At 44.5% G+C, this 25,265-nt stretch overlaps 1 protein-coding gene across 2 annotated transcripts in view; it reads left to right on the top strand.

The window, feature by feature from the left end:
- Nucleotides 1-25,265, top strand: part of SRRT (serrate, RNA effector molecule) — an 87,123-nt gene that overhangs the window by 22,220 nt on the left and 39,638 nt on the right. For both annotated transcript variants that reach the window (XM_069215568.1, XM_069215567.1), the window contains exons 7-14: nucleotides 5,337-5,497; nucleotides 9,695-9,802; nucleotides 11,277-11,415; nucleotides 12,154-12,437; nucleotides 13,416-13,477; nucleotides 14,223-14,301; nucleotides 14,557-14,820; nucleotides 16,148-16,318. In XM_069215568.1, the coding sequence (XP_069071669.1) occupies nucleotides 5,337-5,497; nucleotides 9,695-9,802; nucleotides 11,277-11,415; nucleotides 12,154-12,437; nucleotides 13,416-13,477; nucleotides 14,223-14,301; nucleotides 14,557-14,820; nucleotides 16,148-16,318 (1,268 nt within the window). The remainder of the gene's footprint in view (nucleotides 1-5,336; nucleotides 5,498-9,694; nucleotides 9,803-11,276; nucleotides 11,416-12,153; nucleotides 12,438-13,415; nucleotides 13,478-14,222; nucleotides 14,302-14,556; nucleotides 14,821-16,147; nucleotides 16,319-25,265) is intronic.

The raw sequence follows: 25,265 nt of genomic DNA, 5'->3' as shown, positions 1-25,265 counted from the left end.
TTCCTAGAAATGGCCCTGATGCAGAGAATGCAGGATGCTGAAGATGCTGTGGATGTAATGTGGTTGATCGGGGACTTCGTGCTGCTACTCAGTCCACAAAGAGGGGTTATGGGCTCCTGGTTACTGTGATAATGCCCCTTGAAGATCTCTTGGTCCTGGTAGAAGATCAGTCACCACAGAGCTACCAGTTGCCCGGTATCACGGTCACAGCCAAATCCTTTCAAGGGTGATAACTTGTCGTCCCGAGGACCAAGCTGCACTCTGAGGATGCTCTTGAATCCAGCGGACTCTGGTGGAATCTTGAGCACCTGGTTCTGGCGCTGCATGGTGGGGGTTAGTGGTGGTCTGAAGATAAGCTGTTGTGGCCCTGTGCTGCGAACAGCAGGTCAGCCAACTGATTTTTAGAGCCTCTTGCTTCGGCAGGAGTCTGGCCACGACTACTGCACAAGCAGGACACATTAGGCACAGACCCTTATCCTTTGGTAGCCACTAGGTTCATTAGGTGCCCTGCCCGTTCCTAGATGCAGCAGGGCAGTCCTCATTCTGGCCGTCTTCCGTCCCAGACGAGATCTGAGTTGGGTGCCAGTGGTGCCCTATTTATGTTTAGAAAGTGCCCTTGGGGTAGATGTGGTTTGTAGCCAGTGGGCTACCACATACCCTCCCTCTTGACCACTTCCTGGCTAGTGTTGAATCTGGCTATCCCAATATACACCATTCTGCCCAGTCTGACATAACAAGATCCCTCAGTGTCCAAAGCTCCCTAGCCCAACCCAGAGGTGTGGCTACCAAAGTGGGCTAGTCAGCCAGGAAAAAACGGTTTGGCTACTGGTTTTCCTTTCCCTGTCGCCAGTGCCTGCCTACCTAGACAGTGGAGCAGCCCCTCCCCTAAGTGTTACCCACGGACAGAAAGCTGTTTTAGGCTACAGTGTCGATTTCATAAAAGTTGTCACCATAAAATGTTGCTTTAATTTCCATTTGAGAATCAAGTCGGGATTAGTCTAGCAAGTTGTTTGATATATTGGAGTATTACCTTTGATTGCAGCCAAGAGCCAGCACAACTGAGGGGGCACTATATACCAACAGTGCAACCAAGTCTTTCCACATTAAAAACAGTTCTGCATTTTTACTGTCAGGACACACAAAATACATGTACTGCTCATAAACTTTGGTGCACTCTACCTTAAGGCTCTATAGACCTGCCATAGGGGTGACTTAAACATATTGCAGAGGGATATTTGGATTTACCATTGCTTTAAAAGGCCAAGTCGGGCTAGCGATTTAAAACTGATCTTCCAGTCTGCAGTGTTGGACCGGGAGATGTATTTTACCTGTTTCACCCCTGGGTGGCAAAAACAGTGCTGCAATCCCAGGGGTTAACTACTAACTTGTATTCCCTGGGTGTCCTGGGCACTATAGACTACGGACTTAAACATAAGTTAGCTTATGCTAATAGGGTATAAGCCAGTGTATCATTCACATTTTTGGTCATATCACTGGCACCGAAGTGTGGTCAGCTGGCCTCATTGCACTTTCAATAGAAAAAACAGCGTTGGGCCCACTGACCCTCATGACAACTCTAAATTAGAGCAGTATCCATCAAAGGCTTTGTTCCCCTAGGTGATATGAAAGCCTGTAATTTGGAGAGTAGCTAATCACAACAGGATCAAATGTCTGTCAGCTCAGGGGCATGACCAGGTGTGTGGCAGAAAACTTCAAATAAGAAATGTAAGCATGCTTCGGGGGCATAATTGACACCAGGAGTCATTTACCTGTAAACTCATTAGATGTCCTTATTGCTCTCACAAGAGACAGTTAATACACCCCATTGCAAACTAAAGGGCTGTAAAATACACTATTGGAAAACGTGCCACTGTGGGGGCATCCGTCTTCAGACGCAACTGGCATGTCTGGGTGTAAGGAAATGCCTCCTTGGCATGGTTACCCCCTGACTTTTTGCCTTTGCTGATGCTATGTTTTGAATTGAAAGTGTGCTGAGGCCTGCTAACCAGTGTTCTTTCCCTAACCTGTACTTTTGTATCCACAATTGGCACACCCTTGCATCCAGGTAAGTCCCTTGTAACTGGTACCTCTGGTACCAAGGGCCCTGATGCCAGGGAAGGTCTCTAAGGGCTGCAGCATGTCTTATGCCACCCTGGAGACCCCTCACTCAGCACAGACACACTGCTTACCAGCTTGTGTGTGCTAGTGAGAACAAAATGAGTAAGTCGACATGGCACTCCCCTCAGGGTGCCATGCCAGCCTCTCACTGCCTATGCAGTATAGGTAAGACACCCCTCTAGCAGGCCTTACAGCCCTAAGGCAGGGTGCACTATACCATAAGAGTATATGGTCTGGGAGTCTGTCAAACACGAACTCCACAGCACCATAATGGCTACACTGAAAACTGGGAAGTTTGGTATCAAACTTCTCAGCACAATAAATGCACACTGATGCCAGTGTACATTTTATTGTGAAATACACCCCAGAGGGCACCTTAGAGGTGCCCCCTGAAACTTTAACCAACTATCTGTGTAGGCTGACTGGTTCCAGCAGCCTGCCACACTAGAGACATGTTGCTGGCCCCATGGGGAGAGTGCCTTTGTCACTCTGAGGCCAGTAACAAAGCCTGCACTGGGTGGAGATGCTAACACCTCCCCCAGGCAGGAGCTGTAACACCTGGCGGTGAGCCTCAAAGGCTCACCCCTTTGTTCCAGCACCGCAGGACACTCCAGCTAGTGGAGTTGCCCGCCCCCTCCGGTCACGGCCCCCACTTTTTGGCGGCAAGGCCGGAGAAAATAATGAAAACAACAAGGAGTCGTCACTGGCCAGTCAGGACAGCCCCTAAGGTGTCCTGAGCTGAAGTGACTCTAACTTTTAGAAATCCTCCATCTTGCAGATGGAGGATTCCCCCAATAGGATTAGGGATGTGACCCCCTCCCCTTGGGAGGAGGCACAAAGAGGGTGTACCCACCCTCAGGGCTAGTAGCCATTGGCTACTAACCCCCAAGACCTAAACACGCCCTTAAATTTAGTATTTAAGGGCTTCCCTGAACCTAGGAAAACAGATTCCTGAAACTACAAGAAGAAGAGGACTGCTGAAAAACCCCTGCAGAGGAAGAACAGAAGACACCAACTGCTTTGGCCCCAGACTTACCGGCCTGTCTCCTGCCTTCCAAAAGAAACCTGCTACAGCGACGCTTTCCAAGGGACCAGCGACCTCTGAATCCTCTGAGGACTGCCCTGCTTCACGAAAGACCAACTCCGAGGACAGCGGCACTGCTCCAAAAGAACTGCAACTTTGTTTCAAGGAGCAGATTTAAAGACCCCTGCAACTCCCCGCAAGAAGCGTGAGACTTGCAACACTGCACCCGGCGACCCCGACTCGACTGGTGGAGAACCAACACCTCAGGGAGGACCCTCCGGCGACTCCAAGACTGTGAGTAACCAAAGTTGTCCCCCCTGAGCCCCCACAGCGACGCCTGCAGAGGGAATCCCGAGGCTCCCCCTGACCGCGACTGCCTGAACTCCATTTCCCGACGGCTGGAAAAGACCCTGCACCCGCAGCCCCCAGCACCGGAAGGAACGGAACTCCTGTGCAGGAGTGACCCCCAGGAGGCCCTCTCCCTTGCCCAGGTGGTGGCTACCCCGAGGAGCCCCCCCTTGCCTGCCTGCATCGCTGAAGAGACCCCTTGGTCTCCCATAGGAAACTATTGGAAACCAGACGCGTGTTCCCACACTGCACCCGGCCGCCCCCGCGCTGCTGAGGGTGTACTTTTTTTGCTGACTCGTGTCCCCCCCGGTGCCCTACAAAACTCCCCTGGTCTGCCCTCCGAAGACGCGGGTACTTACCTGCTGGCAGACTGGAACCCGGGGACCCCCTTCTCTCCATTGAAGCCTGTGTGTTTTGGGCACCTCTTTGACCTTTGCACCTGACCGGCCCGGAGCAGCTGGTGTGATAACTTTGGGGTTGCTCTGAACCCCCAACGGTGGGCTACCTTGGACCAAAAACTGAAACCTGTAAGTGACTTACTTACCTGTGAAAACTAACAATACTTTACCTCCCCCAGGAACTGTGAAAATTGCACTTTGTCCACTTTTAAAACAGCTAAATGTGTTTTATGTAAAAAGTATAAATGCTAGTGTAATTGTTTAAAGTTCCTAAAGTACTTACCCTGCAATACCTTCAAATGAGATATTACATGTAGAATTTGAACCTGTGGTTCTTAAAATAAACTAAGAAAAGATTTTTCTATAACAAAACCTATTGGCTGTATTTGTCTCTGAGTGTGTGTTCCTCATTTATTGCCTGTGTGTATGTACAACAAATGCTTAACACTACTCCTTGGATAAGCATTCTGCTCGACCACACTACCACAAAATAGAGCATTAGTATTCTCTTTTTGCCACTATCTTACCTCTAAGGGGAACCCTTGGACTCTGTGCATGCTCTTCCTTACTTTGAAATAGCACATACAGAGCCAACTTCCTACACTGGGTTTCAGCATCAAATATGCACAGAGGTTCTAGATGTGCCAACAACGGGGGTAAAGGGTGAGGAAGTGTGAAATTCGTCTCCGGTGACAGTGAATCCAAGCAGTAACTTACCAACGATCCCACCTGATCACTGTTGGGACAGAATTTAATTATTCCTTCCTAGTTACATATTGCACCACAGAATATCCAATTTTGCCTTAAGGCAGGAACATTCATGCCTGCTGCAAGAGGTATTACAAGCACTTTTTAGCAAAGGTGCTGTTAAGCTTATTTCAGTCAACAGAAGATAATTGCATCTCAAAGGCTTCTTTTCAAGCCTCTTTTTCCAACATCTTGTCCGTTAGCAGGGAAAGTGATTATGAAACTGTTGAGGTTGATGGCCTCCTGGATCACCATAGTGCCACACACTCAGCTTCACTTGCAGCCCTTACAGGCGCCTGTCAAGGCGTTAGTCACTAGTGACAGGTCAATGAAAGAAATAGTTGATAGAGCCCAGAGTTCAGCTTAATCACTTATGTTGTAACAACAAGACCTAGTTATGTGGCAGATTGTTTTTCAACCCTTGGTCACAGTGTGGCTAACCAAAGGTGTGCCCTGTTTACTGTCCTTGACTACCAGGACTTCCTGGCTTATGGAAACCCATTACACATTTAAAGGCAGCTTAAAATATTGGCATCCCAACAAACAGCGAGAGTGGAGAGCAAAAGGTATTTGCTGCCTCAGGGCTTAGTAGCTTTGAGGAAGAGTTTCTGCTCTTCAGGCCTTAGTTCATTGTCTCGTGAGCTGCTGCTTATCTCAAAATATTCATGCCCAGTGTGGTTTAATGTTTTGATTTTTCCCAGCCGTAATCAAAATGGAAGGAGGAACAGATCATGATCTCAAAATCCTCGAGATTGAGGAAGAGGAGGAAAAGCAGAAGGCCAAACGGGCCTTAGAGGAATCGCGGCCAGTGGAGAATGACAAAAAGGCATCTGACAAGGAAGAGGAAAAGGAGACTAAAAAGGTAAGAACAGTCAGTCTGTCTGAACCGTGCTGTGGCGACTTATTGAAGCTGGGCCATGACCTGGTGATTCGCAATAGCTTAAGAGTGTTCCAGTTTGTTTTCCATCATTCGAATGTCTTATTGTACCATGAAAGTTTTTACCTTAATGCTTTTTCTTTGATTGCTGAAGTGTTTTGTTGCCTGACTAGCACCACCCTTTTAGCTTAGCACCCGCTTCCATATGCTCCAAGTAGAGTGATTTATCGTTGATATTTTTGCCCTAACGTATAAAAAAGTGTCTGCCTTTTGGGGTGGCAAATCGAATTTAAACTTCTGATGTTTGGTACCAGAACACTACTGTAATCAGTACCTGCGTTAGTGTTCTCCCAGTTTGGATCTTGAATAGACTGCCTTACTGTAGCATACCAAAAGTTGTCAGATTGGAGGTCCTTGAAGCTGCAACACCCCCCTAAATCGGGCACAGCTTTCCTGGTATCCTTTCCTTCTTACATTTCTCGAACTATAGATCGCTACGCTCTATTTCGAGTTTAAGCAGTAGTTTTGAAAATGATGGAGCTAAAGTACAATATATCGTTAATAAACACTAATCGATTCTGCAGGACTACTCTCCCAAACCTGGCCTCTGCCCTTGGTGCATTTGCTGTAGGAGGGCTCAGAAGGTATGCACAGAAGCCCATGTAACAGCGTATACAAATTCACAAGAGAAAGGTACTTGACCATACTGGTATTGATTCGGAACTAGGAATGGGCATGTAAGCTTCAGGCATGAGCTTCTTTGCATCCTCCGAGCACAAATTGTCCCACTATCAGATGTGTGCCTTCGCTTTTGGCGCTGACTGCTCCAGTTCACTGTTTTATTCCTTACTCAAGCAACTAGTGTTTTCTATCCAAAGAGGGAGGATCTCATTGACAGCCTTGACTCTCAAACAACTGATTGCTAACATGACTCCCCTTCTAACAAGTGCTTTTGTCATTATGGAGAATTTACACTTGCCTAATACTCACTAAAATGTATGAGTGATTCAGTGCTCAGCATTAACCCCTGCGCTCCTAATTGTTCACTGAGCCCCCATTTGTAAGCTACTCACAATCTCAGCAGCCTCTTCTACATCTTGAGTATTTCTTGTGGGGTGTTTTCTTTTTTCTTTTTCTTTTTTTCTTCAAATGAATTTGCATCTGAACAAACATCTGCCATCTATCAATGATTGAACACACACTGGCTGCATTTCAGTCGTGAGACAATCCATCCAAATCCTACAAGGTTATTAGCCCATTTCAAAATTATCATAAACTCAATTTAAGATCATGGACCTCTGTGATGCTTCACTAATTAATCCCAAATGGGACATCAATCTCTAAACGTCCTCTTCACTACAAATTTGAAAAACAGGAATGCATACGAAACTGGCCACCCAGGCTTACCTTAATAAAACCACGCTTCTAAATACAAGATTTTTGCAAGAGAAAAATCATGTGAGCAACTGCTGGAGCCAGGTTAAACTACAGACATGCATATCCAAAACCTACCTGTAGGAAAGTGTCACTGTTGGCATAGTTACACCCTCCCTCCCCCCACTTCTACCCCCCCCCCCCCCCCCCACACACACACATGTGCGCGCGCGCACACACACACATTTTGCCTAGTGTTTATGCCAACCTTGAAAGTGTGCTGTGACCCTGCTAACCGGGCAGCAGCACCAGTGTTTTCCCTAAAACTCTACCTGTATTTCCACAATTGGCACCGCCCTGGCTCACAGTTAAGTCCCTTGTAAAAGGTACGCATGGTACCAAGGGCCCTATGGCCAGGGAAGGTCTCTAAGGGCTGTAGTATGTATTATGCCACCCTAGGCGACGCCTCACTGAGCACATTCACACTGCATTGCAGCTTGTGTGTGCTGGTGGAGAGAAAGACAGTCGACATGGCACCCCTCTCAGGAACTGTAACACCTGGTGGCGAGCCGCAAAAGCTCAATCTTTGGGCTACAGTGCCCCAGGGCACTCCAGCTAGTGGAGATGCCCACCCCCAGGACAAAGCCCCACTTTTGGTGGCAAGCCCGGTGGGAAAATTAGGGAAACCAGGGAGGAAGGACCACCCCAGCCAGGACCACCCCTAAGGTGTCCAGAGCTGAGGTGACCCCCCTCCCTATAGAAACCATCTTGTTTTGGAGGACCGGGACAAATAGGGTTAGGAATGTGCGCCCCTCCCCAAAGGGAGTGGGCAGAAGGAGGGTGTTGCCACCCTTGGGGATAGTAGCAATTGGCGCCTGCCTTCTGACCCCTAACACACCCCATAATCTAGAATTTAAGAGCCTCTCTGAACCCAGCTCATCAGATTCCGCGCGACCTTCAAGAAAAAGGAATGCTAAGATTAAATCCCCAGCAGAGAAGAAGGAAGACGCAAACTGCTTTGGCCCCAGCCCTACCGCCTGTCTACTGCTTCAAAGAACCTCCACAAAGACCAGCAACATGTCCAGCGGCGACCTCTGCCAACTCCAGAGGACTGCCCTGCACCCAAAAGGGCCAAGAACTCCCAAGGACAGTGACTGTCTGAAGAAACCTACAACTAAGGACTCTCACCTCACTCCAGATGTGTGAGTCTTGACCCCTGTGCACTCTACGCCCACGGCCCGTGTCCAGGTGATCTACCCAGCAACAGAGGGTCCCCAGACGATTGCATGCAAATGCCCACCCTGGGTTGACCTCCATGATGACGCCGGCAGTGGGAGTCCCGAGGACCCCCCTGACCGCGTGCTCCGGACGAAGATATCAGGCGCCTAGAGAGAACACTGCACCTGCAGTCCCCAGGCCTTGGAGAAACACACCTGGTGCCTCATCGTTCAGCAGGTGGGACACCCCCCTGGACCTTGCCTGCAGCCTCTGAGTGACCCCCCCCCCACCCCCCCCCGGGGTCTACCCATAGACCTACATGGGAAACCAGGCTTCCTATTTGCACCCTGCACCTGGCTGCCCCTGTGCCGTTGAGGATGTGGGTTTGGTGCCAATAATTCAGAAACTGTATTACCTAACCTATTTCAAACAAAGTACTGTTGATACAAAACTTTTAAGGTACTTACCTGCAACTTGAATCTTGTGGTTCTAAAAGTAAATCAAGAAAATAAAAACCATTGGTCTGGAGTTGTCATTGAGTGTGTACTTTTTCTATTGTCTGTGTGTGTACAATGCTTTACTACCCTCTGATCAGCCTAACTGTTAGACCACACTGCCACAAAGAGCATTAATATTATCTACTTTAGCCTCTGGGGAAACCCTGGACTCTGCACACTATAACTCACTTTGAAATAGAATATGCAGAGCCAACTTCCTACACTACCTTAAAAAATGTACAGTCTGCAGATTGACCTGCATGACCCCATAATAGGTTTTTAACTTAACACACAGTGTCCAAACATCTAGTCTGTCTATTCTTGCTGCCCCTCCTCAAAGTTTTGATTATTTGAACTACTTGCTCCTCCTAGAATGGCACTGGTATGAGCACTCTGAGCACTGAGCCACTCTCTCCCAAAGTTTCAGCAGTATTTGATCCCACCTACTCACCTTGGAAAGAACACGCTCTTCTAATCCAGATCGCACTTGTCTCACTGCTTCCTCAAACTTTTATTTTTTGTGATGCATGTTGTGATGTGTTGATCCTGTAAATGTGTTTATTAGCTTCCTTCACACATCTTTAATATCCATTTCAACTGAAATCATGTTGTTGATCTGTTTCTATTTAACCACTGAAACTGTTAGTTCTTTTTTTTTTTTTTTACAGCTCAATGCTACGCAGAGCACCAGTTCAGTAATAAATAAATCGGACCATTGCAGGTGAAGGGATAAAAAAAACACCTAAATTGCCCTTTGCTTCTCTCATTGTGGAGAATCTGTAAAAGCTTAATTCCAATCACAGGGTGCATATTTGCAATAGTGGTCTATAGACTCAAGTTTAAGCCCTTAGAGGACACCCATATGTTGGATGCACAGGCCATCCTCGTTGGCCTTGTCTGAGCAACCCTTGTGGGTACCCAGGGTGAAGAGCTCGGACTGCTTTGTCCCACAAAACCAGTACCTGAGTAGGAAATTAAAATATAGAGTTAAGTCTTGCAAAATGTTCCTGTGTGAGACTGGAAACTGTAAATCAGCTGGAAGCTTGTGAAAGCAGTATTTGCTTCATCATTAAATGTTCTCTTCCCTCTGAAGGGGGAAAACAGTGAGACGCCTGCATCTGAGGAGAAAGCCAAAAAATCATCCGACGCTGAGGAAGAGAAACCAGTGCTGAAAGAGGAATTGGACAAGGAGCCAAAGAAGGTAATTGTTTTGCAGGTGCTAAAACGACTTGTGGAATAGTTCTGAGAAAAGTGGATGGCGATTTGTGTTAAATTTTAATACATCTTTTAGTATTTGGTATCATGCAGGCTTGAAATGTGTAATATAATCCAAATTTGTTATGTACTGGGGCCCCAGAAGGTTTTTTCCAGGGTCCCCAAAATCAATACAATGACACTGGCTTTTGATCTTTTGCAGTGGCGGCATATAGCTTTTCAGTAGGAAGATTATGTTCCAGAACCCCTGATATTGTTTCTCAGTGCAAAGTATTTGCCATGTTCTGCTAAAAGAAGCCAAAGCATAGGACCTAAGCAGTGGTTCCCAGCCTGTGGTCCGAGGAACCCTGGTGGTCCGCGACTGCTTAGAAAATTAAAGAATATTAACAGATTGAGTCCCTAGCTTTCTGTCATGACATAGTGGGGGTCCCCAGACTCCAATCATGATTCAGTGGGGGTCCCCGGGTACCAGTAATCATAAAGTGGGGGTTCACAGAAGTCAAAAGGTTGGGAACCACTGACCTAAAATAAACCAGTGATGGGTCTTAATGTCCTCCTTCGCCAGACTGATATTGTAGTGATATTCATGGGAGCGCAATGATAGTCTTATTCATTTATGTTTAAAACTTCACAGGCCCCCGATTCGTAAGGGAAAAGTTTGGAGCTGAGAATAGTTTTTGGAAAGTGTTGTGCAGTGTAACCAATCAAATGATAAAATTGATCCCTGGGCAAAACCTCTGTTCATGGTGCAAGAGTCAGAATTCCCATGAGTGAACAATTAATGCTGTGTCACAATTTTGGGCTTTAGTAGTACCACATTTTAATGTTTTGATGCCGAATAAACAGGACTTCATAGAATTGCACACATAACTTGAAGGGCAAAAATGTTAGCAATAAAACGGAATATTGTACTAATTCATAAACTTTGTCACCATGGATAGTGAAGGTTGTGCTTAAATTATTCACCAGATACTGTTGTGCGATGTGTTATGCGATCCATGCTTTAATTCATCCTTGCCAAGGTAGGATGTTACATGCACTTATTTCTACACAGACGATGCTTCTGACCTTGTGGCCATGTGATAGCTAATCTTCTTAGTGGTGATCTTTCAGAAGCCTGTTACTAAAGGGATATCGCTTCATAGCAGACTAGGCATCACTGCCTCTTTGCATTTCTCCAAACCCAAGCCCCATAGAGTTTAATATCCGCAGATCCATTTGGGATACAGTGAGGGAAACTTTTGTGTGCCCATGTAAGGATGGGGATTCAAACTTAGGGATCTTCATCAGAAAGTTTAGGTAGCTTTTTGTTTCTCCTGGTGAAAATCTGGTTAAAATTCTCTTGGGTTTGTCCGGATTTAGGTCTTGAAGAAAGCACTTAGAGAGATACTGGTCAGAGAATTGTCGGGATGTTTCCTATACTAATCCCACTCCTTTTACCCTTTCACACACACATTAAGACCACGCCGAAGAAACTCAAGAAATCAAAGAAAAGGAAGAGGAAACGCAGTGGGGATGACAGCGATGAAGATGACTGCAGTGCTTCTGAGTCGGATTCCGAATCTGAGGGAGGGCGAATGGAGGAGAAGGTGGTGAAAGGTGAGACTGGGGCTGTTATTCGGTGGTCGTCATGGAGTCTCACTTACAAAAACTTGTGTTTGCACATGCAAGTTTGAGACGTGGCTGAAGGATTGTGGGTTGGTTATCGATATCCACAGTCCACGTGGTTCCCAGTACTTATAATCTGAGTCTTTCACCGAAGATCCCGGTCTGTGAATTCACTTAAATTCAATTGATCTGTAAGATTGCAGTGGTTTGTAAAAAGAAAGCCCTCTAGCACAATTGTGTATCCCTGGTGACCTGTTGTGTGTCCTTGTGCTGGCAGATGTATCAGTTCTAGCATTACCACATCTGACAATTGAGCAGCTTGCACTCTAATTCTGACTTGAGTGCTTCTGAATAAATGTTTCCTATGGAATACTGGCCAGTGCCATTAGATACATCTGAGATTATTTTCCTGACCACTTTAACTTGTTAGTGCCCAAGACTGTTTAGGAACTAAAGCATAACATAACATGATCAGGAAATGTGCGCACACACCCTCTGGATCCCACAGTGTTACTGTAGAGTGACTCACCCCAAGCTCATTTACTGCATTGATTTAAATAACATTTTTTACTTTGGTGTTAGTTGACATTGTATTTGCTTTAAAGTGAAGAGTATGTTGATGTTGATGTTGGAAAACTAATTTCCAACATCACTCTTCCATCTAAAATATTTCTGCTCTGTTCTCTTTGGAATTTTATTGAAGGACTTTGTTTCCATTTTGTAATTTAGAAGAGGTGAAGGAAATCAAGGAGGAGGACAAACCAAAGCCCAAAGATGAACCAGACAAGGAAAAGGAAAAGGAGAAGGAGAAGGAGAAGGAAAAGGAGGCTGAGAAAAAGGACAACGGCAAAGAGGACTCCGACAAAGAAAAGAAGGAAACGGATGAGAAGCCAGTCGAGAAAGAGAAAGAGAAGGAGAAGGAGGATGAGGTCAAGCCGCGGCCCTTGCACCGGACCTGCTCACTCTTCATGAGGAATATAGCTCCGAATATATCTAGGGCTGAGATTGTTGCGGTAAGTGAGCTTCTCTTGTTAGGGCAGCATGAAACTTCCAGGGATAAATGAGCATGGCATGCTACCTCCTTGTTTTCCCTAGAGCTGCTTTGTGTCTCTAGTGTCTTCTTCCTCAGCTGGTACTTTGGCATGTATTAATGTGGGATGTCATTCTGTGTCCTTTTTATGTTTGGTTGCCCCATTGGTTCAAAGAGTGCCCTAGTCTTTCCACAGTCTAGTGTTTACACTCAAAGGCAGTTCCATACTGGGCTGCTGAGCGCACCGAGTAAGCTCCGCTGGCAGGGCTAGCAGAGTTGTGATCAAAATGTCAAATATCCACATTAAGTATGAGGTAAACAAAACTTAGAACATGGTACTGGCTCAGAAAAAAGGGCCTTGGTTTCCAACACGTTGGTAGCTTTTCTATGTAGTTAAATGGTATACAGTTTTTTTTTTTTTTTTTTTTTTAATCCAATGTCCTATTCAGCCAAACCGTAATTGAGTTTTAATCTGTTGGATAGTTCATGATAAACCATTGACTTCTTGGCTTTTGTTTTAGGAAGAATTGTGTCTGCGACTATGGTTATATGAAAGTCTTTATAAATCTGTGGATGAAGTTTGTTACGGAGCTGAGTCTCTGGTTAGATGTGAATTCAAATAAAAATATATCATTCTTCTAGCACATTAGACAGGATCTTCAATGATGTGTCATAGCAGAGCCTCACTCACATCTTGTACTTGTGAATAGCTGATTAAGTAAATACTACACCCCTCAATCTGCGTAACTAGTGTTTGCTCATTGATCTTTGGGAATACTGAAATTGAAAAATTGTAGCCAAAGTAAAGTTGAGAGATGTCATTGCTGCACTTGTAGTGACACGTTTTTTTTGGTTACACTTAATTGAATCTTTGTCTCGGATTATAAATTGACCTGCTGGATTTGCCATATCTTGAGTTTAAAAGAAATTCTCAATTATTCTCCATTTCTTTCCCTCTTAGCTTTGCAAGCGGTTTCCTGGTTTCATTAGAGTGGCGTTGTCTGAGCCTCACCCCGAGCGAAGGTACACTTGTATTTCTCAGCCTGACTTTCTCTTACAGTGACTTTTCTCACCAGCCCTTTATGCATTGTTTCACTGCCTGCTGTGAAAACAAAGATTGCAAATAGTATAACCATCCGCATATAAGGCTATTTTAATCTCCGGAGGATGTTTGAGGTTCTGTTTGTTCCCCAGGTAACATTAGGTTTTGGATGTGACTTGCCTTCATTGAACACCAACATCAGATTCTCTTTATTAGGTCTGTTTCTCAGCCTTTGGTCCGCCTTTGTTGTTTTATCTCCACTCGAGTTTTATAATTAACCCTTTGAACGAACATTTTTATTATTGCCTACTGAATGCTGTTGGTTCAGCTGTGTCCATGATGCTGACAGCAGTGGGAATTCAGCACTGCCTTTTTCCATGGCTCCTCTGCCACTGTAGGCTGCCTAATTCCCATGGTAAGGTCAGCTCATGGTTGTTATATTTAATACAATTGTTCAGCCAGATTGGTATCTCAGCTGTTCATAATTTCAACTTGCTGGTGTTAAGAATTGAACAACCGGAGCTGGCAATAAGTACAACAGAATTGCTATGTAATTCCAGTGTTCGCTCCCGCATCTTAATTCTTTTACCACTGAGATAAAGGCGGTTAGGCTTTCGCATATCACTATTACTTGAATAAAACTAACAATATGACTTCTGAAGCCTCCTTTTTGATATTGGTTAAAATTGATTTTCCTCTATCTAATATCTGTTTTTCACTTACTAGGTTCTATCGGCGAGGCTGGGTCAAATTTGATCGTAGCGTCAACATCAAAGAAATTTGTTGGAACCTTCAAAATATTCGGGTAAGTTTTGACCATGGAGAGACGCTTGTATAGTTCTTTAGCCTTGTCTCACAAATCTGATCTTCTTGAATGGGCATAACTCTTATTTGATACTATTCGCCCCAAGTGAGTATGGTCCAGGCAAATAATGGGCCTTTTATATCCAGTAACCATCTATTTTATGTCTTGTTTATTTATATTGTTGCAGTGCTGAAACCACTTACAAACCTTTCTTTGAGACAAACATTTGCAGTTCCTTTTTTTTCTCCTATCCAGCTTCGGGATTGTGAGCTAAGTCCCCTCGTTAATCGGGACCTGACCAACCGAGTACGCACTGTTAATGGAATCACGCAGCACAAGCCAATTGTGCGAAATGATATCAAGTTGGCAGCCAAACTCATCCACATGTTGGATGACCGTACATCACTTTGGAACCGAGAGGAGAAGACTGAAGCCAATGATTCCTCAACTGGAAACAGCTCCACTGTGGGTGTCGATGCCCCTATGGTTGTTGACTCTTCGATCGGCATTAGCACTACGGTAGGTTTCTGGCACAGACCTGTGGCTTGTAAGCAAGAGTGGATAATAAGATGCTGCACTGAATCACTTCTGCTTCTTTACCGTTTGTCTTATGATTTAAGAGAGCTGTGCATTTTAGCAGGGCCTTCTTCTCAGGCACCACAGATGTCACCCCCATCCCCAACTTCAGTTTCTCTTGATGATTTCAAACCGATCAGCGTTTGTTCTCACTGCACGACTCATTTATCTCCGGAAGGATGTTGGTGCTTAGAAAGTCACAATAGGTTCGTCTCTGCCCTGGTCTGTTTACATTTCTGGTATTATGGACCTTTCTAAATCCATATGAGCGAAGGCAGAGCGTCCTTCCCTAGGTATTTGCGTTTTAGGTGTCCGGTTATGTAGTTTCAAAGCATGACTTTCTGAATTCCAAAGATGCTCTACATCAGTGGTTCCAAACCTGTGGTCCGGGGACCCCTAAGGATCTAAGAAGTCTCCTCAGGGGGTCCGTGACTGCTTAAAAGATAAACTAATATTAACTGATTAAGTGTGTGTAAATAAAGTGGCTAAATATACAACTGAAAATGTTTAAACAAATTGTAAATGTCAGGAGCGCTGTGTGGGAGCACAGAATATAGTATGGACGATGTGTGGCTTCAATGGAATTTTGAAAAGCTCCAACCTTCTGTTTTTTTGTATGTATTTAATGGAATGCTTGGGGGGGGGGGGGGGGCAGATTCTAATAATGATTCAGTTGGTGTCCCAGGTTCCAGTAATTTTAAAGTGGTCTGGATCGTTCAGATTATTTATAAGGCTCCTCACCCACACATACCACCCTTGGCATGCTTCATAATCTGATCCTAACACACAAAACCTAGTGTGAGTGGTGGGCTTAACTCACTTTGTAAGCAGAGTTTAAATTGCCTGCAGGTTCCTCTGGTCTATTCCTTACTATGAGTACCTTCAGCAAGATTAAAAACCGATCTAAAAAGTGCCATTGTTCGGGTATATTATGACCCAAACTTCACAGGTCGACATGTTTCAACCCTACTCACTGCCCATCTGGGTCATTAGGCCTTTTTCAGAACCACTACTTTCTATAATCCCTTATTCACAATTGTAATTAACCAATCTACCATGCAGTACAATGTTGTGAAAATCACAGGAGGCACATCCGTGTTGTACCATGGATGGTCGCAATTGTCCAATTTTTTCCTGTTAAGGTATCAAAAACATTGTATTAAACATTTTAATAGTTATTGTTGACCACAGAAAATGTTTTTGAATTTTCTCCAGTTTTTGTAGCCTCTATTGCTCCTTTATATTTTTTTGCTCCTTCCTCTTTACACAGAACCTCCCCTCTCAGAACCCGATCCTGAAGAACATCACTGATTATCTTATTGAGGAGGTAAGCGCAGAAGAGGATGAGCTACTGGGCAAGAGGACTGATGTGGCTGATGACCTCCCTAAGGACGGTGCTCCAGGAGAAATCCCTGTCGAGAGAGATGACAAGCTCATCAAGGTAACCACACTTGAAGTGCAGGGCTCCTTTCAGCTTATCATGCATTGGTTATTTGAGTGCAGCTTTTTTTATATATACCCATCAAGCCAAGAATTCTGACTTCGTTCTAATTCTGAAAAGCATTTCTGAATCTGTGGAAAATGTCAACTCACCAGTGTCTGGTCACAGACAGTAGACTGCACATGACACCAATCTTTACAGAATTCCCTTTGAGCAGGAGACATTTTCTGGTGATTATATGCTGGTTCCAGATAGTACTTTAGTGTTCTTGTACTTTCACTCTTGTATTCCTGTGACATGCACTTTAGAGCAACAATCCTGAGTGTTAAATTTGGTGCAGAGAATTCCCACCCAGGCGTCTCAGGCTTTCAATTCTTTATTAAATTTCATGTCCGTTTGTCTTAATTGGTCCAAGTGTGCCACTGTTGCCACAATATTGATCTATGAAGCCAGGGGCCACCTTACAAAAAGGTCCCAGAGGGTGCACCAGGCAATTCCCCCACTTTCTGTGGCACTTTGGTATTTAAGAGAAGCTGCAGACCCATGCCTGGTCCCTTGTGTAACAAAGATTTCATTGGTGCAACAGGTGTGATCTCAAGCAGACATTCCCTCTGAACTGCCAAGGGCTTTGTGGCACACTTATTGTGTGCCACAAGGAGGCCGTTCAAAGTCACTGTCTCTCTGAGGGTGACCATTTATAGGGCATCCAATGGATCCCTTTCCCACCCCTCACAGACATTCCCCTGCAGATAGGTGCAGTTACTCACTCCATCTACCTGCAGGGGGATCTTGACTCCGCTTGTAAGGCAGTTGCGTTCCGCCTCCAAAAGATAGAAGGACCAGCTGCTTTAAACAGCTAGTCTGCCATTCACTAATGTACTGCCCAAAAGGAAGTAATGTGTTGGCGGCTGCCCCTGTGGCAGCTAGTGATCTGCAGTGGTGTGCACTGACCAGGGCTGCACCTGGCATGGCCATTTAAATGTTTTGCGTAGAGCTGGACATTACAATTTATAACTAATACAACCCCTGATGAAATAAGCAATCTTGAGCTTTTTAAGTAAAATTCATATTATTGCTGTGAGGAGAGGTTGATTAAAGTTTCTGATAGGTCCAGTTTGTGCTGTAAGGTTATACTTGTTTTTTTTCCTAGAATTAGATCGTTCACATCTTCACATTTTGCATTATTCCTCATAGTCTAGCTAGTACACAATGGTAAAATGTATTGCATTGTTAGTTTTTATAGAGCGCTTACTACCTCTGATGAGGCGTCGAAGCACGCTAATCCAGAATCCAAGAGCAATTAGTGGTGGATTAGTATGGGGAAATATGAGTACAGTTTTAGTATTATGAGTTAATTTGAGCAGAGGATATTTGAGTTTGTTAGTTGGATTGACTAGAGTAATGAAGGGATAGGGGAGAGAAGAATCCCAAAGTTTTATTTGGGAGTTTATAGTAATAGGATGAGGCTTGGGATGAGTAAAGGAGCGATGGAGGAGGGAAGAGTCTGTGGAAAGGGTTAGCAAGATCATAGTAGCAGGAGGGGTTTTGTATGAGTCAAAGGTGAGATAAATGAGCGAGAATTTAATAGGGTTGTTTGGGAGATCGTGGTAGTAAACTGAGATTTGGGTGAGTTAGATGTGGAAGAGGAGGGAAGAGCTTAGGCAAGGTTCTTTTGGAGATAACAGTAGAAGAATGGGTTTGGGATGAGTCAGAGTGGGGCTGGAGGATAGATTGATAGACATGACATATGGTGATGGGTAGACAAAGAAAAGCTTACAAGAGTACATTTATATTAATTCTATTTATTTATGACCTCATACATATACTTTGTAAATCATTTTATTTTTCTTTAATTTATTCATTTTCTTTTTTTACTTTAAATACAATTTTAATTATAAAAAAGTAAATTATAGATTTTATTTTATTTATGTTAATGTTTCTCTAGTGCAGTAGAACTAGAGTAATATGTAAACACATAGTAAGGAAATATATGTTCAATTAATATAATCGGTATAATATGAGAAGAAAAGTAGTATTGAATAAACACAGAATTAAAAGTTAATTAATAAGTGTACTTCTCTAAAATGTATTTCTTTCCTCAATTTTTGAATACGGAAATGCTTATGATAAAACATTTGATCAGTGTGATATAAATTGAGAGCAGGGATTTATAAGTATCCAATAACACCTTATCTAGGAGCTATGCAATGACCTCTGAACATGTTAAGCATAGAATAACATACACATATATGTACATACAAACACACATGCATACACATATATATATATCTATATATATATATAATGGTGAGTAAATATACATTTGTTAAACCGGTTTAAAGAGTACGTGTGTAGCTGTTATGGCATAGTGGCGAAGCATATTTCCTAAAGAACTATACATATCTAGAATATACACATAATCAGATTAAAAATGTTTATCAACGGAGGCATATACAGTCCGTTGCTGTATGAATATGGTGGTTATGAAAGCAAGAGCCAACTCTTGAGTCGTCTTCTGAAGACAATATATTTATCAGTAATATATTTGGGGGGTAATGAATTCCATAGTTTGGCTGCTTGAACGGAGAAGGAATCCACCTATAGTCCTTTTCTTGTATAGTGGTGTTCTAAGGCCAATCCTTTTGCTTTTTTTTTTTTTTTTTTTTTTAATGTATTTAGGTATTTTGTTTCTGAAAGTGGTTCTGTTACATGTATAGCTTTGTGGGTGATACAAAGCAGCTTGAAGGAGGATCTTCTGGCTACTTCTGGTAGTTGTGTAGTGCTCTCAAGGCAGGGGGCTTGTGGCTTTACATGTAACAGTTGCCTGGAGTTCTGAATACGTTGTAGCTTTTTCATAATAGATCAGAGATAATCCATGGTAGAGGCCATTGGCATAATCCAGTTTGGATAGTACAAGAGATAGGAGCTTGCACCTTGTGTGGAAATCCGAGATGGGGGAAGATGCGTTGCGGAGTCTAAAAGGTGATGAAGCTTGATTGTGCTAATTTGTCCACCTGGGCATTCATTGTTAACTTGGAGTCCATGGTAATTCCTGTTTTTTTTTAACTTGACGAGGTGGTCTGATCATCAGGCCCAGGTGCACAGTGGGTCATGATTTTTTTTTTTTAGTGACCACATTTGAATATTTCCGTTTTGGAGGCATTTAATTTGAGATGGCTCCAAGTCCTCCACTTATCAATGGCTCTGAGGCAGCTGAAGATTTGTGAGTTTCTAATGTCTTTGGGGCATTCCAGTTTAAGTAGTAGTTGTGTGTCATCTGCATAGTTGTAGCATGTGATTTTGTACGAGAAGGGGGGAAGAATAGATCCTATTAGTTCTGTTTTGAAGGTAGGATGTAATCCAGTCAAGAGAATTCCCATCTATTTCGGCTTGATGGAGTCTTTGAATTAGGGTGTCATGGACAACCGTATCAAAGGCAACCGAGAGGTCCAAGAGAAGCAGTGCAGCAACTCCATTGCAGTCGACTGTTTGAGATCATACCAGATTGCAATGAGTGCCGGTTCAGTGCCTCTTCCTGGGTGGAATCCAGTTTGATAGTCTGAAAATATGGAGTTGTCTTCAATGAATTGTGACATCTGAGCGAATGCTGCTCTTTCTACCAGTTTGCCCAACAAAGGTCCATTTGTGATTGGGTTGCAGTTTTTGGGGTCCTGCGGGTCCTAAGTTTGTTTTCTTTAATAACAGACATGTGTATGCCTTTTTCAGGTCTCCAGGAAAAGTTCCTTTAGTTAAAGTTATTGATGATTCTACTTACAGGTGTGGCAGCAGAAGTAGATAAAAGAATACTCTTGAAGATGTGTGATGGGCAAGGGTTAGAAGGGCAACCGGAAAGCTTGCTTGCTTTGAACAAATTCACCTTGTGATATTTGTTTGAAGGACTGTAAAGGCTGGGTTGGTTTATTCTTGGAGGGGATTTTAAGAAAGGGGTGGGTGCTGATGGCTTTCTTCTGTTTTAAATAGGAGTCCAATGTGTCTGCCTTGGTTGCGTAATGAGTTGCCAGTTTGTTTGTGAAATCGTGAGTAGTGGGGTGACTTCCTTCCATGCATTTAGGTTTTTGAAATTCACTGAGAATTCTATAAAAGTCTTTGGTTGCAGAATTCTGAGTAATACCTTTTTTTAGCTTTTTTGATTGATTTGTATATTCTGTTAAGTTAGTGTAGCTGCAGTTTGTCTTCAATGTTTTGTTTTGAGCCTGGTCCGCTGCAACTTTGATTTGTTGCTTTGTTTTTAAGTCCTGTGTTTCTCCAAGGTGTTGGTTTTCTTTTCTCCTGGTTAGTTTTTCTGAGTGGTATTAGGATATCAAAAGCTTCCTATAGCCACTCGTAAAGTTTTGGAACAGAATTAATTGTATCAAGATCTGTGTTGGCTGTTGTATTTCTAAGTCATCAAAATTGAGTGTTCGATGGCATCTGTCGCTGTAGATACACATGGTATGCATTAGCTCGCCATCTGGTGTTGGGTCGGAGTGTTACAAGTTGTTTTTCTTCGAAGAAGTGTTTTCGAGTCACGGGACCGAGTGACTCCTCCTTCTGTGCTCATTGCGCATGGGCGTCGACTCCATCTTCGATTGTTTTCTTTCCGCCATCGGGTTCGGACGTGTTCCTGTCGCTCCGAGTCTCGGAACGGAAAGATAGCTGAAAACGGAAGATTTTCGACGGTATCGTTGCGATCCGGTTCGAGATACACACATACGACGACGCATTGAACATCGAAGCGCTTCGGTGCCCTTCGGGGTAGATTTCGGCACACCGTCGGGGCCTAGTCGGCCCGACCGCGTGGAGAACAACGCCGATGGAACGGACCCCGTTTCGATTCTGCCCTGAATGCCACAACAAATATCCTTATACGGACCAACACTCGGTCTGTAACCTGTGCCTGTCACCCGAGCACAGCGAAGAATCCTGTGAGGCCTGTCGGGCGTTCCGGTCCCGAAAAACTCTGCGCGACCGTCGAGCGAGAAGACTGCAGATGGCGTCCACGCCAAAGGAGCATCGACAGTTCGAGACAGAAGAGGAACAGGAGGAATCCTTTTCCATCCAGGATTCAGACTCCGACGAACTCAACTCTACAAAAACTGTGAGTAAGACGTCGAGATCAGAACTTAAAAAAGGAAAGAAGGCCCAGGGGACGCCACTGCCAACCGGCCATGGCTCAACCCAAATTCCCGGTGACCAACAATCGGCACCGAAAAAGGCCCATTCAGTGTCGAGATCGTCCGACTTCGGTCGAGACACCGGCACGCAGCCTCCTCGGGACCGAGAGAGTGCTAAAGAGAAGCATCGACACCGAGAGTTCGGTGTCGACACGGATCGACGCCGAGACAGTGGCGCCGAAGACCATAGAGGCCAAGAATTTTCGGCACAGAAAAAGAGGAGGGTTACCTCGGAGCCGAAAAAACAATCAACAGGGTTTTCGGAGCCGAAAAAAGCAACATCAGACCCTGCTTCAGGCTCCTATACTGAAGAGCATTCTATGTCTTCACAAATGAAGAAACACAGATTCGAACAAGAACTGCAATCCACTGACGTGGATCACTCGCAAAAGCGTATCTTTATTCAGCAGGGGACTGGGAAGATCAGTACCCTTCCACCTGTCAAAAGAAAGAGAACGCTTCAGTTTACTCCTCAGCAACAAACAGCACAAAAGGTAACACCTCCTCCCTCGCCTCCACCTGTAACTCCGGCTTCGCCAACATACACCCCGTCACATTTGCCAGCTCACACCGCCATGAGCCACGATGACCAAGATCAGGACGCGTGGGACTTGTACGACGCACCAGTGTCTGATAACAGCCCAGACACATACCCAACTAGGCCATCACCACCGGAAGACAGCACAGCCTATTCACAAGTGGTGGCTAGAGCAGCACTGTTCCATAATGTGGAACTACACTCTGAACAAGTAGAGGATGACTTTTTATTTAACACCCTCTCCTCCACCCACAGCTCCTACCAAAGCCTGCCGATGCTCCCAGGCATGCTACGCCATGCAAAGGAGATCTTCAAGGAGCCAGTTAAAAGTAGGGCAGTAACGCCTAGAGTGGACAAAAAGTATAAGGCGCCTCCTACGGACCCTGTATTCATCACCTCTCAGCTGCCACCAGATTCTGTGGTGGTAGGGGCTGCCAGAAAACGGGCAAATTCACACACTTCTGGGGATGCACCTCCCCCAGATAAAGAAAGCAGGAAGTTCGATGCAGCCGGGAAGAGGGTCGCTGTCCAAGCAGCAAACCAGTGGCGCATCGCAAATTCACAAGCGCTGCTAGCGCGATACGACAGAGCCCACTGGGATGAGATGCAGCATCTCATTGAACATCTCCCAAAAGATCTGCAAAAAAGAGCAAAACAGGTTGTTGAGGAGGGTCAAAACATTTCCAACAATCAAATACGCTCCTCTATGGATGCAGCAGACACGGCCGCAAGGACCATTAATACGTCGGTTACCATCCGTAGGCACGCATGGCTCAGAACGTCTGGATTCAAGCCAGAAATTCAGCAGGCAGTACTTAACATGCCAGTAAACGAAAAACTTCTGTTCGGTCCGGAGGTCGACACAGCCATAGAAAAGCTCAAAAAGGACACTGACACTGCTAAGGCCATGGGCGCACTCTACTCCCCGCAGAGCAGAGGATCTTATAACACCTTCCGCAAAACACCTTTTAGAGGAGGGTTTCGGGGTCAGGCCACACAAGCTAGCACCTCACAGTCCGCACCGTCCACCTACCAGGGACAGTACAGGGGAGGTTTTCGGGGCCAGTATAGAGGAGGGCAATTCCCTAGGAATAGAGGAAGATTTCAAAGCCCCAAAACCACTACCAACAAGCAGTGACTCACACGTCACTCACCCCCCCCCACACAACACCAGTGGGGGGGAAGGATAGGTCAATATTACGAAGCATGGGACAAAATAACTACAGACACATGGGTCCTAGCAATTATCCAACATGGTTATTGCATAGAATTCCTGCAATTCCCTCCAGACATACCACCAAAATCACAAAATTTATCAAAACACCATTCACAGCTTCTAGAGATAGAAGTTCAAGCACTACTGCAAAAAAATGCAATAGAATTAGTACCAAGCACACAAATAAACACAGGAGTTTATTCACTGTACTTCTTGATACCAAAAAAGGACGAAACACTGAGACCAATTCTAGACCTCAGAGTAGTAAACACATTCATCAAATCAGACCACTTTCACATGGTCACACTACAAGAAGTGTTACCATTGCTCAAAAAACACAACTACATGACAACCCTAGACCTCAAAGACGCATATTTCCATATACCAATACATCAATCACACAGGAAATATCTAAGGTTTGTATTCAAAGGAATACATTACCAATTCAAAGTATTGCCTTTTGGTTTAACAACCGCTCCAAGAGTATTCACAAAATGCCTAGCAGTAGTCGCTGCACACATCAGAAGGCAGCAAATACATGTTTTCCCGTATCTAGACGACTGGCTAATCAAAACCAGTTCGCTCACACAATGCTCAAACCACACATCAAGTCATACAAACCCTCTACAAACTAGGGTTCACCGTCAACTTTGCAAAATCCAACATTCAGCCAAGCAAAGTACAGCAATATCTAGGAGCCATAATAGACACGACAAAAGGAGTAGCAACGCCAACTCCACAAAGAATTCACAATTTCAACAGAGTCATTCAACACATGTCTCCAAATCAAACAATACAAGCAAGAACAATACTACAGCTCCTAGGCAGGATGTCCTCATGCATAGCCATTGTCCCAAACGCAAGACTGCACATGAGGCCCTTACAACAGGGCCTAGCCTCACAGTGGTCTCAAGCACAGGGTCACCTTCTAGATCTGGTGTTGCTAGACCGCCAAACTTACCTCTCGCTTCTATGGTGGAACAGTATAAATTTAAACAAAGGGCGGCCTTTCCAAGACCCAGTGCCACAGTACGTAATAACAACAGATGCTTCCATGACAGGGTGGGGAGCACATCTCAATCAACACAACATAAGAGGACAATGGAACATACATCAAACCAAACTGCATATAAATCATCTAGAATTATTAGCAGTTTTTCAAGCACTAAAAGCTTTCCAACCAATCATAACCCACAAATACATCCTTGTCAAAACAGACAACATGACAACGATGTATTATCTAAACAAACAAGGAGGAACACATTCAACGCAGTTAAGCTTGTTAGCTCAAAAAATATGGAAGTGGGCAATCCACCATCAAATTGGTCTAATAGCACAGTTTATTCCGGGGATCCAGAATCAACTGGCAGACAATCTCTCCCGAGATCACCAGCAAGTCCACGAATGGGAAATCCACCCACAGATTCTGAACACCTACTTCACACTCTGGGGAACACCTCAAATAGACTTATTTGCAACAAAAGAGAACGCAAAATGCCAAAACTTCACGTCCAGATACCCACACAAGCAATCCCAAGGCAATGCCCTATGGATGAACTGGTCAGGAATATTTGCTTACGCTTTTCCTCCTCTCCCTCTCCTTCCTTACCTAGTAAACAAATTGAGTCAAAACAAACTCAAACTCATTTTAATAGCACCAACGTGGGCAAGACAACCCTGGTACACAACACTGCTAGATCTGTCTGTAGTACCCCACATCAAACTGCCCAACAAACCAGATCTGTTAACGCAACGCAACACAACCAACAGATCAGACACCCGGACCCAGCATCGCTGAATCTAGCAATCTGGCTCCTGAAATCCTAGAATTCGGACACTTACAACTTAGCCAAGAGTGTATGGAAGTCATAAAGCAGGCCAGAAGGCCATCCACTAGACACTGCTACGCAAGTAAGTGGAAAAGATTTGTTTGGTACTGCCATCATAATCAGATACAACCACTAGACGCAACTCCAAAACATATAGTAAATTACTTGCTCCATTTACAAAAAGCAAAGC

Source organism: Pleurodeles waltl, chromosome 12 (assembly GCF_031143425.1).
Source record: "Pleurodeles waltl isolate 20211129_DDA chromosome 12, aPleWal1.hap1.20221129, whole genome shotgun sequence".
Taxonomy (NCBI): domain Eukaryota; kingdom Metazoa; phylum Chordata; class Amphibia; order Caudata; family Salamandridae; genus Pleurodeles; species Pleurodeles waltl.
The sequence above is the reverse complement of the archived record's forward strand: the minus strand, read 5'-3'. Positions and strand labels throughout refer to the sequence as shown.